The following is a 15,918-nucleotide window of genomic DNA, read 5'->3' as shown; positions in this document are numbered from 1 at the left end:
GGTTGTTACGTTACATTATATGCTAAACACGTTTCTTGTTACATTATGTGCTACACCGTTCCTTGTCACACTTGTTGGCCGTTACATTATGTGCTACACCATCCCTTGTCACACTCGTTGGCCGTTACATTATGTGCTACACCATCCTTTGTCACAGTCGTTGGCCGTTACATTATGTGCTACACCGTCCCTTGTCACACTCATTGGCCGTTACATTATGTGCTACACCATCCCTTGTCACATTCGTTGGCCGTTACATTATGTGCTACACCATCCCTTGTCACACTCGTTAGCCATTGCATTATGTGCTACACCGTCCCTTGTCACACTCGTTAGCTGTTACATTATGTGCTACACCATCCCTTGTCACACTCGTTAGCCATTGCATTATGTGCTACACCGTCCCTTGTCACACTCGTTAGCCGTTACTTTATGTGCTACACTGTCCCTTGTCACACTTTACATTATGTGCTACACTGTCCCTTGTCAGACATTACATTATGTGCTTTACTGTCCCTCGTCACCCGTTACATTTAGTGCTACACTGTCCCTTGTCACACTTGTATATGTTTCACCGTCCCTTGTCACACTCATTGGCCGTTACATTATGTGCTACACCATCCCTTGTCACATTCGTTGGCCGTTACATTATGTGCTACACCATCCCTTGTCACACTCGTTAGCCATTGCATTATGTGCTACACCGTCCCTTGTCACACTCGTTAGCTGTTACATTATGTGCTACACCATCCCTTGTCACACTCGTTAGCCATTGCATTATGTGCTACACCGTCCCTTGTCACACTCGTTAGCCGTTACTTTATGTGCTACACTGTCCCTTGTCACACTTTACATTATGTGCTACACTGTCCCTTGTCAGACATTACATTATGTGCTTTACTGTCCCTCGTCACCCGTTACATTTAGTGCTACACTGTCCCTTGTCACACTTGTATATGTTTCACCGTCCCTTGTCACACTTGTTAGCCGTTACATTTTGTGCTACACCGTCCCTTGGCACACTTGTTAGCCGTTACATTATGTGCTACACCCTCCCTTGTCACACTTGTTAGCCATTACATTATGTGCTACACCCTCCCTTGTCACACTTGTTAGCCATTACATTATGTGCTACACTGTCCCTTGTCACACTTGCTATGTTTCACCGTCCCTTGTCACACTTGTTAGCCATTACATTATGTGATACACCGTTCCTTGTCACACTTGTTAGCCGTTACATTATGTGCTACACCCTCCCTTGTTAGCCATTACATTATGTGCTACACCGTCCCTTGTCACATTTGTTAGCGTTACATTATGTGCTACACCGTCCCTTGTCACATTTGTTAGCCGTTACATTATGTGCTACACCGTCCCTTGGCACACTTGTTAGCCGTTACATTATGTGCTGCACCGTCCCTTGTCACAAGGGAGAATGTGCTGTTTTCTGCGGTCATATGGCGTAACCAATTGCCACGTCTCATGGTTCTCCCAAGGGGTAAAGAAGCTGCATGTGAGAAACGTACAGTTATTATAAATGTTAAACCTCCCTTGTTCAAAAGGGGGAATCCCTCTTTTAAAACAAGGGGTCTCATAGCTCTCTATACAAATCAGAGGGGGAGATTTGGGCTTTTTTTTATACCCTCAAGAGAAAAAGGCCACAGTGGGCTGGTGAGTACTTCACGAGGCAGGTGAAACTGTGGAGGCTAAGATCTGTGCTCTGTAATAGCTTCCCCAGCACCAGTAGCACCTCTGGCCTGCAAGTCAAGTCAAGAATACTTTATTAGCATAACATTATTACATGTGTTGCCAAAGTAATATGTTACAATAAAACAGATCAATAACAATTTATAAAGTAGGAGTATAGTGGGTAAATATGGTAACAACTCATATAATCTGATTGGGGGTTCTGGTCATGTGACAGTCTGCTACATATCGTGCTACTATCCTTGTAGCTTTGTTGTTTTCTCCTAAGAGTACACACAGTGAGGGCACTATCTCTCACCATGTGCTCATAAAGCCTGCGGCTGAGCTAAATGTCTTTGGCCCTGTTGGATCCGTTCAGAACTTGGTAACAAATCCATTGACTTTGCCAATTTGGCCAGAAAGGGGGCTCCTTGGGAACATTATTCCCTAAACTTCTAGGAGTGTAGCTGCTGTTCCGATTCCTCCTCACTTGACTTGTTAGGATGTGGGTGAAAAAAATGTGATCGTGTTACATTGTTTAGTCTCACAGATATACACATTCCAGAAAAACACAGTAGACAAAGCCCTCCTACTGTTTGTGAATAGGCCTGACAAAACACTGGCTGGCAGCTAATGACACTCCTGATAAGTAGCCAAGCAAAAACTTTCCATTCTCTCATGTCATTATTGTCACAGCATCTGCTGCACTCCAAATGCCAGGCTCCGAGTGTCGCAGCAGCTGGCATCATCTGTGTATGGGACCACAGGCTTTCTATACCCACTTGTTCCAGAGCTTTACATAAAATCAGTTGTACTAAAGAGTAGGGGACAGATCTAATAGCCAGCTAAAGAGAACTGAAGCATTATGGTAGGAGATCATACGGTACACAGCTGGCAAAGATGCTGGGGAATTCTCAACTTTTGTGCTTTTTATACAGATATCTTTTAACTGAATTACTCTTAAGTCATACAGTTAGTTTGCTTTGTGACCATAATTTATATTTACAGAAGGAGCCTCTAACTGAGGCCTGCCAGTCATACACACACCTGTAAATCACACAGCTCCAGGCTTGCCAGTCACACACACCTGTAAATCACACAGCACCAGGCCTGCCAGAGACACACACACCTGTAAATCACACAGTGCCAGGCCTGCCAGTCACACACACACACACACCTGTAAATCACACAGCGCCAGGCCTGCCAGTCACACACACCTGTAAATCACACAGCGCCAAGCCTGCCAGTCATACACACACACCTTTAACCACACAGCGCCAGGACTGCTAGTCAGTAGTCACACACATGTATGTAAATCACAGCACCAGGCCTGCCAGCCACACACTCCTATAATCACACATTGCCAGGCCTGCCAGTCACACACACATCTGTAACCACACAGCACCAGGCGTGCCAGTCACACACATCTGTATTCACACAGCGCCAGTCACACACTGGAAAGCGCATGTTTTGTAATCAGGATATGATGGTTTCACAATGAAGACTATTACATCTAACTGAACAACTTGTTAGCTTTATAAAACACAGTGGCCTGTACAGCTGAAGTTAGACATAACGATTTACATTTGGTTTTTATGTCATAAACACAATCCTTTGTCTCAGTGAAAGTACAGTAGTGTGATGACTCAGTAGAGGAGCAGGACTGCGATCACCAGGAAGACGGCCAGGAAGGTGCTGGGCAGGCTGCGCGCACTGTGGTTACACAGATCGGACGTGCAGCACGTCAGCTGAAAATTGGACACTGTAAATTCCTGTTTAACAGTATCACGATTGCACTTGCTATAATCATAGCACTGAGCCTTGGACTTGTCACCTGGATAAACAAATACACCAGAATTAGTACATTTTACAGCAGAGATCCCCCTCCCTCTCTGTGTGCAATTCACATCTGTAAATACATTTACTTTGTTAACACCATAAACAATTATGGCAACTTAAAGGGATAGGAAAGTCAAAATTAAACTTGCACGATTCAGAGAGAGTGTCATTTAATACACTTTTAAATTCACTGCTATTTTCAAATGTGCTTCGTTCTCTTGGTAACCCTTGTTGAAAAAGAATATGCACATATCCTACAGTAATGGGAGCTAGCTTCTGATTGGTGCCTGTGTTATGTAATATTCTCTTACTGCGCTACGTTTCCCTACCTATAGCCACACCTACAAAAAAACTTGCAAAGGCAGTTGTGAACGCATGCGCTCACTGCCGCAGTCGGAAAATATTACAGAACACTCCTACAATAAACTTGTAAATATACTACAAGAGCACACATGCGCTCATTGCCACAGTCAGCAAATATTACAGAACTGGTACGTCCATAATTTTGACACTAGCTGGGGCAATTTAAATAACAGAGGCAAAAAAAGGCTTCATATTAATGAGAAACGTTCATTAGTTAAATCAAACAAATCCGTATTTTGCCACTGTTATTTACATGTCACCAGCTAGTGCCAAAATTAATCAAACAAAACCATACTATATATTTGAATATGAAGCCTTTTTTTTGCCACTGTTATTTAAATTGCCCCGTGACACTATGAACTATCAGTGTTTACGGGACGCAGTTTCCTGCCCACTGTGGGACGGACAGCTCTGTCTCGATGATTTGTTTAATTTTAGCACTAGCTGGGGAAATCTAAATAACAGTGGCAAAATACGGATTTGTTTAATTAAATTAATGAACGTTTTTCATTAATATGAAGCATTTTTTCCACTGTTATTTAACTTGCCTCAGCTAGTGCCAAAATTATGGACATGCCAGTTCTGTAATATTTTCCGACTGCGGCAATGATCGCATGCGTGCTCTGTAGTAAATTTACAAGTTTATTGTAGGCAGTGAGCACATGCGTGCACAACTGCCTTTGCAAGTTTTTTGTAGGCGTGGCAGGAGGTAGGGAAACGTAACGCAGTAGAAGAATATTACAGAACACCTGCACACATTTGTCTCTTGTGATTGGCTAACTAGTTGTGTAGTAGTGCAGTGCTGTACCTTCAGCAATGGATAAAAAGAGAATGAAGCAAATGTCATATTAGAAGTAAATTGGAAAGTTTCAAATTGTATGTTCTATCCGAATCATGTATGAAAATTTTGGGGTTTCCTGTCCCTTTAATGTTGGTGCCAGGGCTAGTTCTCGACCTTCAGATTTGTGGTGCAAAAAAAGACCCCAACACGAAATAAAAAAGGGCCCTAAACACCTTTTGCTTTTATTTATCCCTCTCTACCCAGGAGGTCACAGACCATTCTACAACTAGCCGAATGCAGTGGGTTCATACAGGTCGCACAAGGTACAGACTTAGCAGCTTGGTACAAACGCGAGATGGTTAATGACCCTTTAGGAACCCAGGGGCTAAAGTTGAGGGTATTATGTGTATTGCTATCTTTATTTAACCCCTTCTGCCCCGATCCTCCTCTCAGCACGTAAATAAGTCACTAGCAGCTAATTCAGACAGCTGGCACCTATGGGGCTTAATGTATAGGGAGGGCACAGAACCCCACAGGTGGGCACCATATGTTCCAGACAAGAAAATATTGTAAGAATGGAAATCACTATCGTTGGGGATGTGTAATGTTGCATTTAAGGGGACATTAAACACTAAATAAATGCTACATACTATATACACACACAAGATTAATAATTTTATATTACCATCTCAAAGTGTTTAATGTCCCTTCAAAGGGGACCAAAACAATCAAACTAACAGAATTTTTTGATTGATGCTCAGGAAAAAACAAATTTATATAAGAACTTACCTGATAAATTAATTTATTTAATGTTGGTGACAGTCCACGAGCTGTTAAGTATGGGATATACATTCCTACCAGGAGAAGGCAAAGTTTCCCAGACCTCAAAAGCCTATAAAACCCTTCTCACCTCACACATACCTCAGTTTTATGAATAGCCAAGTGGTGAGGTGTTTAAAAGGAGTAAAAGCCAATAATGAGGAGAAAAAAAAAAAAATAAAAAAAAAAAATGTACTTTAAAAAAATTTAACCCCAAAACGGGTGGGGCCTCGTGGACTCTCACCACCATAAAAGATTAATTTATCAGGCAAGTTCTTATATACATTTTTCTTTCATATAGGTGGCGAGAGTCCAAAAACTTTTACGTATGGGATATAATACCCAAGATGTGGAAGTCCACAAGCAACAAGAAGGGATGGATAAAATAAAAACAGCTTTTTTTCGCTGAGAAAATTAAACCCAAAAATAGTGGCTTTTATGACTCAAACTCAAAATAAAGGCACAATTATCAAACTGAGACAACTGCCTGAAGGACCTTTCTAGCAAAAGCAGCTTCTGACGAGGCAAAAAACATAAAAAAATTTAAAAATCCAGTAAAGGTATGCAGAGAAGAATTTATTAATGGCCGCCGCACATCGATAAATGCCAACAGCATATGCTGTTGGCATTTATCATTGCACAAGCATTTCACTAGAAATGCTTGCGCAATGCTGCCCCCTGCAGATTTGCGGCCAATCGTCCGCTAGCAATGGGTGTCAATCAACCCGATCATATGCGATCGGGCGGATTGCTGTCCGCTGCCTCAGAGGTAGCTAATGAGTTAAGGAGCAGTGGTCTTAAGACCGTTGCTCCTTAACTCCTAACTCGCGCGGACACAAAGACATTGGGGCCGATATGGGGCTTGATAAATCAGCCCCCAAGGGCATATACTGCATTTTTATATGAAAAAGCACAATAAAATTCGGATTTTAAACATCATACAAAACAAATAATTGAACCATTCAAACTAGGACTGCACGATTAATCGCATATGCGATTTAAAACCCAGGAGAGTACGCGATTTAATAAAAAAAATTCTATGTCATGAAAACGGAGGCGGAGAGGGAGGTTGAGAGGCGGGCCAGTGTGCATCCGTGGGCGGACCCGAGAATGCCCTCGAAACCGCCATTATTGCAGAGGTTGCAGAGTGTGTGGGAGCAACATCCTTCTTCATCTGGGAGTGGTGTGGCGGTGGTATGACATGCGCTCAAAGTTGTGAGCAATAAAGTGAGTAGTGTACAAAAACTTTAAAGTGACTTTCATTTTTACTAACTTCTGTGACGCATAACATTGATTACATTCCCTGTCTGGGTCAATTTTAAAATATAATTTTAATTATATATGTTCAGTTGCTTGTAGGATGTTCGAATTGTAAATAATATATATATTGTTAATAATATATATATATAAATAAATATTAGATGATAAATGATGATATAGAGATAGTTACTTAGATAGATTATTATTTAATATATAATTGAGTTGAGTGTAGAAGATAGATCACCATTTATTATACACAGTGGTGCAGTGCACAACAATCTTAAGTTTAGTATTTTTTCCTCTTAGTGCTAATTTTCTTCTTAAATGGAAAGAGTCCACAGCTGCATTCATTACTTTTGGGAATTAAGAACCTGGCCACCAGGAGGAGGCAAAGACACCGCAGCCAAAGGCTTAAATACTCCTCCCACTCCCCTCATCCCCCAGTCATTCTTTGCCTTTCGTCCCAGGAGGTTGGCAGAGAAGTGTCAGAATTTTTAATTTTTGTCTCTTATGGAGGGTAGTACTCTTCGGCATGGGACAGGAGTTTTAAGTAGTCCTGTCAGTTTCTCAGTGAGGGCTTGGATGAAAGTTAGAGTCCGGAGATGCAGGGAGAGTGTCTCTGTGAAACCATCCTGACTCATTAACAGCTCCTCAAGCAATCAGCGTTGCCAAACTTCGCTCCGCTGCCTGCTTTCTTCTCTCAAGTCCATGGCGGAGGCGATGCCACTATTCGTCACACTTGAAAGGCTGTGTTCCTCTTCCACGGTAGATTCCGGTAAGAGCATTTCATTTTACTTTATCGTCAATGTACTGTAATGTGAATGTTTTTCCAGAGAGTCTATATTACCTTTCGGGTTCAACTATATGACATATGGGTCTCAGTGAGTCTTTGTTAGTATCTTGGAATCAAGGGTTAATATCTCCTGAGGGGGGTTATTGAACAGGGGGGGTTATAATTATGTTATGTGATTCAACCTGCTTATGTGTGATGTTTATGGGCTCTTGGTTGGAACTTTGAGGCCTTTGGAAGTGACGGGGCCTTTTGGTTGGGCGCACTTTTTTGGACTATACGGTTCACCTTGTGTTCGGGCGTGGTTCCGTTCCCCATTTCCGCATTCCTGACCGTGTGGTGAAGGGAATATTCTAGTCCGCAGGGGTCTGGACATAGGAGGTGGTGAGTGCCCCAGCCATTGTGGGTGTCAGGTGGCATTTTTGTTTTAATACTTTAGTCCATATTGATATTTCCTCCATCCAGTTATGGAGGATTCTGATGCTGAGACTGTGCTCATTTCAGATTCAGCTACAGAGGATTCTGATACCGAGACTATTTTGATTTCAGATTCTGTGTCCGGTGATAAATCCAGATTGGCCTCGTTGACACATGTCGACCAGTTTTGTTCCGTATGCCATATTAGAGCGCCTGTTTCCTCGGGCTCAGGGAATCAGGGGCCTGCTGAGCCATCCGCCTCTGGGGGCCCCGTCCTCCAGGAGGCGAGTTCCCTACCAATTAATACTTCTACACATGCGGGTAACCCAGTTTATGGTTCCTCCATGCGGGGTGGCGTGTTCCCACCGAAGGTTGCAGCACGTTTTCATTTCCAGATAATATTAGCGATGGCCCGCCTGCAGAGTCCAGACATTTATTTGAGATTGTGCTCGTGCCCTATTGTCCCGGATCTTCCGCCTTGGGGGGGGCCTCTACAGTTCCCTGCGGGTGTAACTGTTCCAGACTGTTGTGCCTTTCATTACAGGATTGCGCGCCTTAGCGTGTTGCTTAGACATCTTTTTCAGTTATTGAATGACCCTATCATTAACAGATATGGGGAATTTCCGTCTGATAATGCGAATGGTGCACCTCATTAGACATGGGGGTTCTCTCCTGTTTGTCATTTGTTTGCGATCTTTCCCAGTTTGTTTGAAAGATAGGGCTCCGTTTGGCTGGTCCTGCGGGTAGGCCTTTGTCTTTTGGGTATTAACATTCGGGTTGCCTTATATTTTACTTTGTATTATTATTATTATTATTATTAATGTATTAATTTGTGTTTGTTTCCTTCGGGAACCATCTGGGATCGATACTCTGTTACTTCTCCGGAAGTTGTTTAGACACATTAGTCCTATGTTCAATATTGTCTGTTTTCTGTTTTTCCCCTATGTGGGAGAATTTATGCAGCTTGCCGGTTAGGACCCTGAGTACAGGCTGGTGCTGTCGGGTTCATTCAGTTTTGTGCCTGTTCAGACACTTGGCGCTGTTTCTGCTGGACTGGTTCGGTAGTAGCGCTGAGTGCTCAAGTTATTGTTTTTTTATGTTCAACTAAGCATTCTAGAGGACCTGTGGGTTCGCAAGGCGGAAAAAGATGGTTTCAGTCCTTATAGCCTTCAGTAATAGATGACCGGTCAGGGGAGGGTTCCGCTGCGTCACTATCTGGCATCTGATTTCATCAGGACCTAGAGTTTCCTCCTCCATGTGGGAGAGGGCTGGTGGGCATAGCGCCCTGTTACCACTGGTTGAGTGGTTTGGCCTTCAGTTTTAGGCTTCTGGATGGTCCTATTGGGGCTTGATCCAACAGCTTGTAGGATAGCTGTACAGCATGCAGAAGGTTTTCTATTTTGAAACCTGTTGCAGATTTTGGCACCTTAAGGGGGTGCATGTAAGCCGTTTCTAGTGTATCTAGATACGACTCTTCTCTAGGCCGCTTAGGGTCTGTCTGAGTTATGAGACATTTGGGTCATCTTCCATTGTCTCCGGGTGGTTAGATCTCTTTTTGGGGGATCTGTGTTCCGGACGTTGGTTGATCCCTGTGGGGACTTGCTTAGCTCGGGGTTTCCAGGAGCTGGGAAGGGTTAGTACCTTTCTCGCCCCTGTGTCCTCTGTCTGTGTGGAGGTGATGGGGAGACTAGCCCTGCTAGTAAGGTTTTGGGAACTTGAGGTATCCCTTCTGTTGTCCTGAGGCCTTGTGAAGTCCCTTCCTTTGACTGCTAGCCTTGCTACTTGGAGAGTTAGACTTTATCGAGGGGTAGTTCCTTCCTTTGGTCGGGGCATTCGAGTTCTCTTCGCTGTCCGGATTCTCTGGATATGCTCCATTCCCTTTGTCTGTTTTTTTGGCCAGTCGGGGTGTTTAGTTCCAGGGTATAGTTGCCTGAACTATTCGGTACCCGGACCTGTTTTTCTCCTGAGTCTTACTCTTTCTGGGGCTTCGCTCCTGTCCCAGTTTTGGGTGTTTTGGATCTCAGGGCTGGTCGGGATGTTCCACGATGTTGGGAACTGGAGCTATGTCCTTGCTCCATCTAACGGACCGGGTCAGGGTTGGCCCGGTTTATTGGAGTATTTATTACTCCTTGCCACAGAGTAACCCATGTCATCTGGGGTTAGCTGGGTGGCTTGCGCCTCAAGAATGTGGGGTTCTACCCAGCTGCTGGTGCTGGATTCCAGTTTCTTGTGCACCTTAGGGTTGCATTCCCCTGTTAGTTTGCCAGTGTACCCGTGGATTCTCTGCTCTGCAGGTGAATGGGTTGGCTGTACCTCTGTTGGGCGAACTACTTGTGAGGGGGTCCTCTCTAGGACATTTGCTGGATTTTTTTCTTCCTGTTTAGCCGGTGGCTTCGGGCCTTTAAGACTGTTATATTGCCCTTCCGGCCTCTTCCCTTTTTTGGGGGGGGACATTCTCTTCTTAGGGATATGGAGTCCTTACTTGGGGCTGGTTGGGAAGTGGAAGGTGGACTTGGTTCCACCTGGAACCTTGCTAGTTCCATGTCAAACTGTGGGGCCTGTTTGATAGATCCTTAGGTCTATGGCCTTGTCTGGTTTAGAGTAGGGTTTTACTTATACTCTGGGGGGATAGCTCTGCCATCTTTACGCTCGTTCCTGTTCCAGTTTCGGGATTTTTGTTCCCTTATATTGGTGGCCCAGCTCGGTCTGCAGGTCAGGATGCACGAGTGGTTTATGGGTCACAGTATCCTTTGGGATGTGTGAGCTTGCTGAGTCTATAGTCTGCTAGGAGATGGTTTTTCCTTTCTCCGTGCTCCTTTGACAGGAGATGGTTTCCTCTTCCTTTGAGTTCTGAGGGTATTCTCTCCTTCTCGGGGGGCCTCGATGGAGGCTTTGTGTTCCCCTTTTTAGGGTCCTGTGAGTAGGTCCGGCGGCTTAGGTTGCCTGGAGCAAGCCCTTTGTCGGGGGCTGTTTTTTGATGACTGCTTCTTCCTTGCAAGCTTCCTCTGTGTCGTCCTGTTAGAGACTGTGTTCTCGAACTTGGGGTTTCGCCTTGGTCTGTTACACGCTCTTTCACGGTCGAATACTTAGGTATTCTAGGGCAGGCGCTGGGAGGTTTTTGCCTCTTTAGTTGCGTTCCTTGCTTGCAGGATGTTGGGGAGACGTCTTTTGGTCTCCGTGCCTGGTTTTATCCCGGGTTTTGCCTGGTATAGGTGTGGCCTCCTTCCCTGTTTGGGTTCATTTGGGTCTCTGTGTGCTAATTTTAATAGTGGTTGTACAGCACCACTTTAGTAAAGGAGTCAAAAGGGCTAAAAAATGGTAAAATTAAAATTCACCTTTATTTAAACATAGATTAAAATTGTAAACGGCTCATAAACTCCCTGACTAGTTTCGTGCTCAGTTGAGCACTTAATCATAGGGTGAGTTTGCTCAGTGTACTCTCCCTATTTAAAGTGAAAGTACACCGGTTGGTAATATAATATATTAAAATGCAAGAAAACACTGATATATAAAATATATGTATATATACACATCAAAGTTAGTATTTTTCTTCATTACATATACTATGGCAATAGAAAAAAACGATGAGCAACAAGAAACCAATATAACAATGAACACAGAACTAATATGGTCTATTGATTATATACCTATGTTTCACACATTAATAAATTATGCATGCCTGTCACAAAACCTTACAAGATATATTCAAAAACACACTCATAGAATCTTATAAATGGCTAAACCACTAAAATGCTACAAGACCCTAATGATGGCAATGCTATGCCTATACAAAAACATAAGTATGATATATTCCATACATAAACCGTGCAATATACTAATTCAACAATGGGTTAATCCCTAAAATTATTCAACAAAATAACTCATGTCCCACTCACGGTTCAAACCTAGGGGAGTGATAGTCCTAAGCTTATATATCCAATATAATTCCTGTTTTAATAGTAACTTACTTCTATCACCTCCCCTAGGTGGGAACATATTACGATCAATTATTTGAACTTTCATGTCAAAAACATTAGTCATGTATCAGATTAAAGTGTCTTGCCACTGCAGATTCCTTTACATATTCTCTGGTATCCCTTATATGCTCCCTAATCCTGGATCTCAATTCTCTAGTTGTTTTACCTGTATATTGTAAATTGCAATGTTTGCACACTAAAAGATATACTACAAACGTAGTTCTGCAATTGGCGTAAAACCTATGCAAAAATTCTTCCCCAGTTTCTGAACTCCTAACACTCCCACACTTATGAAGCCACAGGTTACACACGGACCATGACCACATTTGTAAGTCCCCTTCTTCCTAATCCAATCACTCCTATCAGTGTGATCAGAACAAATTAGGCTAGGCGACAACCTAGAAGACAGTGTTGGTGGTTTTCTCGGCACAAACTTACATGTGCCAATATGAGGTCTCAAAGTGATATCCTCAAGAAAATTAAGATTTTTCTTCAAAATGGAACATACTTGATTAAATTGGCAGGAATATTCTGTCGAAAAGACCACTGTTTCTTGAGTTACTGTATTTTGTCTCTTAGACCCCTGAATTAGCTCATGTTGTGATGTTTGCATCACATCATTGTAAGTCTGATTCAGTAGATGTTCATCATAACCTCTCATCTTGAAGCGTTCAATCAGTGCCCTAGCCTGTTTATCAAATAAGTTATCTGAATTTGTGTTTCTACGTAACCGCAAAAGCTGACCTCTGGGAATTGAATGCACCAAATGTGGTGGGTGACAAGACTTTGCATGCAAAATAGTATTCCCAGCTGTCAGCTTACGAAATGTGTCACACTTATGACCACTCCAGTATTAACATCTCCTTTCAAAGTGAGATCCAAGAAGTTGGCTACAATTCCATAAGTCTCACCTACAAACAAGTAAGGAAATTACTATAATCAAAAGGTTCTCTAACTACAAAAATCAAGTCGTCTATGAAACGCATATAAAAAACAATTTGATTCTTAAAGGGGTTTTGTTCATTATATAAATACCGATTCTCCCACCATCCCACATACAGATTTGCGAACGAGGGAGCAAATTTTGCCCCCATCGCCGTCCCACAAATCTATATGTGGAATTCCCTGTTGAACATAAAAAAAAATTGTGTTTTAGCAAAAATCAATGATCTCAAATAAAACCAACTTAATCTCTTCTTAGAACCTAGTGTGATTATCAAAAAAGTATCTCATAGCCTGTACATCAATATGGTGTGGTATACTAGAGTATAGAGCAGTGGCGTCCACCACTACCCATCTGTACTCTTTTTTCCCATTTAAGATTATTCAACAATTGTAGAAGATGTGTTGAATCCCTTAAATAACTCTTTAGACTCCTCACCAGGGGCTGTAAAATTGAGTCTATCCACTCTGAGGTGGGTTCAAACAATGACCCAATCCCCGAGACAATAGGAGGTCCCGGGGGTTGGGTCATGTTCTTATGAGTTTTTGGTAAATAATGAAAAATTAGAATCCGAGGATTCTCTGGAACCAATAGCTCAACCTGATCCCTGGTGAGGAGTCCGACTGCAATGGTTGGTTCTAATATTTTCATCGGTTTTGATTTAAACAAAGCTGTCTGTTACTCTCTGAAACATAGTCATTCTTATTAAGAACGACCACGTTCCCACCTTTATCCGAATTTCGGATAACAATGCTTGTATTCCTCTCAAGAGATGTTAACGCAGCTCTTTCCTTTTGGGTCAAATTAAATTCTCTTTTCTTTTTCTGTTTCACAGTATTCTCCAAAGCTAAGACCTCTCTTTCTACTCTCTTCTGATAAATATTTAGTGCAGTGCCTCTAAATTGGATAGGGTAGAAGTTAGAGGAATGTTTCGTGAGAATAGGAATATCAACATCCTCCAAACCATAATCATCCTCCATGCCCCTAAGACCTTCTAACATAATATCTCCAAAATCCAATAACTGATCTGTGCCTACACCATGTGTTGCACCACTGCTACTAACACAAATTACTTCATCATGTACAGTATTAATATGAGAACTGGCGTTCTGCACCAAAAAAAACCTCTTCAAAGTTAACTTCCTTATAAATTTGTTAACATCCAACAATGTTTTAAATGCAGAAAAGGTATTGGTCGGTGCAAAGCCCAGTAAGAAAAACCAAAGCGAACAAGAAGGACTAACTGTTCTTAATCTCTCAGATGTTACTTTGACTGGAGAACAAATTTCTTTATTGTCAAGGGGACTGGGCTTTGCACCGACCAATACCTTTTCTGCATTTAAAACATTGTTGGATGTAATTTAAGGGATTCAACACATCTTCTACAATTGTTGAATAATCTTAAATGGGAAAGAGAGTACAGATGGGTAGTGGTGGACGCCACTGCTCTATACTCTAGTATACCACACCATATGGGTGTACAGGCTATGAGATACTTTTTTGATAATCACACTAGGTTCTCAGAAGAGATTAAGTTGGGTTCAACTTACAATGATGTGAGGCAAACATCACAACATGAGCTAATTCAGGGGTCTAAGAGACAAAATACAGTAACTCAAGAAACAGTGGTCTTTTCGACAGAATATTCCAGCCAATTTAATCAAGTATGTTCCATTTTGAAGAAAAAAATAAATTTATGCTTACCTGATAAATTGATTTCTTCTATGGTAAGACGAGTCCACGGATTCATCCATTACTTGTAGGACATTATCCTTCCCTACAGGAAGTGGCAAAGAGCACCACAGCAGAGCTGCCCATACAGCTCCTCCCCTAGCTCCACCCCCCAGTCATTCGACCGAAGGTACAGGAAGAAAAAGGAGAAACTCCAAGGTGCAGAGGTGACTGAGTTTATATCAAAAAATATAATCTGTCTTAAAATGACAGGGCGGGCTGTGGACTCGTCTTACCTTTATAGAAGAAAACTAAATTTATGCTTACCTGATAAATTGATTTCTTCTATGGTAAGACGAGTCCACAGATTCATCCATTACTTGTGGGATACAATACCAAAGCTACAGGACACGGATGAACGGGAAGGACAAGACAGATGGTTAAACAGAAGGCACCACTGCTTGAAGAACTTTTCTCCCAAAAACAGCCTCCGAAGAAGCAAAGGTATCACATTTGTAAAATATGGAAAAGGTATGAAGCGAAGACCAAGTCGCAGCCTTACAAATCTGTTCAACAGAAGCATCATTTTTAAAAGCCCATGTGGAAGCCACCGCTCTAGTAGAGTGAGCTGTAATTCTTTTAGGAGGCTGCTGCCCAGCAGTCTCGTATGCCAAACGGATGATGCTTTTCAGCCAAAAGGCAAGAGAGGTAGCCGTAGCTTTTTGACCTCTACGTTTTCCAGAATAGACAACAAACAAAAGATGTTTGACGAAAATCTTTGGTCGCTTGTAAGTAAAACTTTAAAGCACAAACCACGTCCAAGTTGTGCAATAGACACTCCTTCTTAGAGGAAGGATTAGGACACAGAGAAGGAACAACAATTTCCTGATTAATATTCTTATTAGAAACAACCTTAGGAAGGAATCCAGGTTTGGTACGCAGAACCACCTTATCTGCATGGAAAACAAGATAAGGCGAGTCGCATTGTAATGCAGATAGTTCAGAAACTCTTCGAGCCGAAGAGATAGCAACTAAAAACAGAACTTTCCAAGATAGAAGCTTAATATCTATGGAATGCATAGGTTCAAACGGAACCCCTTGAAGAACTTTAAGAACTAAATTCAAACTCCATGGCGGAGCAACAGGTTTAAACACAGGCTTGATTCTAACTAAAGCCTGACAGAACGACTGAACGTCTGGAACATCTGCCAGACGCTTGTGCAGTAGAATTGATAACGCAGATATCTGTCCCTTTAAGGAACTAGCTGATAGCCCCTTCTCCATTCCTTCTTGGAGAAATGACAAAATCCTAGGAATCCTGATCTTACTCCATGAGTAGCCTTTGGATTCGCACCAATAAAGATATTTACGC

At 42.3% G+C, this 15,918-nt stretch overlaps 1 protein-coding gene across 1 annotated transcript in view; it reads right to left on the bottom strand.

Moving 5' to 3' along the window:
* Positions 1-3,200: 3,200 nt before the first annotated feature.
* LOC128666128 (CD59 glycoprotein) overlaps positions 3,201-15,918 on the bottom strand; it is a 101,278-nt gene continuing 88,560 nt past the window's right edge. The window contains exon 4 of the mRNA XM_053720542.1: positions 3,201-3,520. Coding sequence (XP_053576517.1) covers positions 3,333-3,520 — 188 coding nt within the window. The 3' untranslated portion in view covers positions 3,201-3,332. The remainder of the gene's footprint in view (positions 3,521-15,918) is intronic.

The sequence above is a fragment of the Bombina bombina genome, chromosome 7, assembly GCF_027579735.1.
Source record: "Bombina bombina isolate aBomBom1 chromosome 7, aBomBom1.pri, whole genome shotgun sequence".
Lineage (NCBI taxonomy): Eukaryota > Metazoa > Chordata > Amphibia > Anura > Bombinatoridae > Bombina > Bombina bombina.
This window is presented reverse-complemented; position numbering and strand designations above follow the sequence as displayed.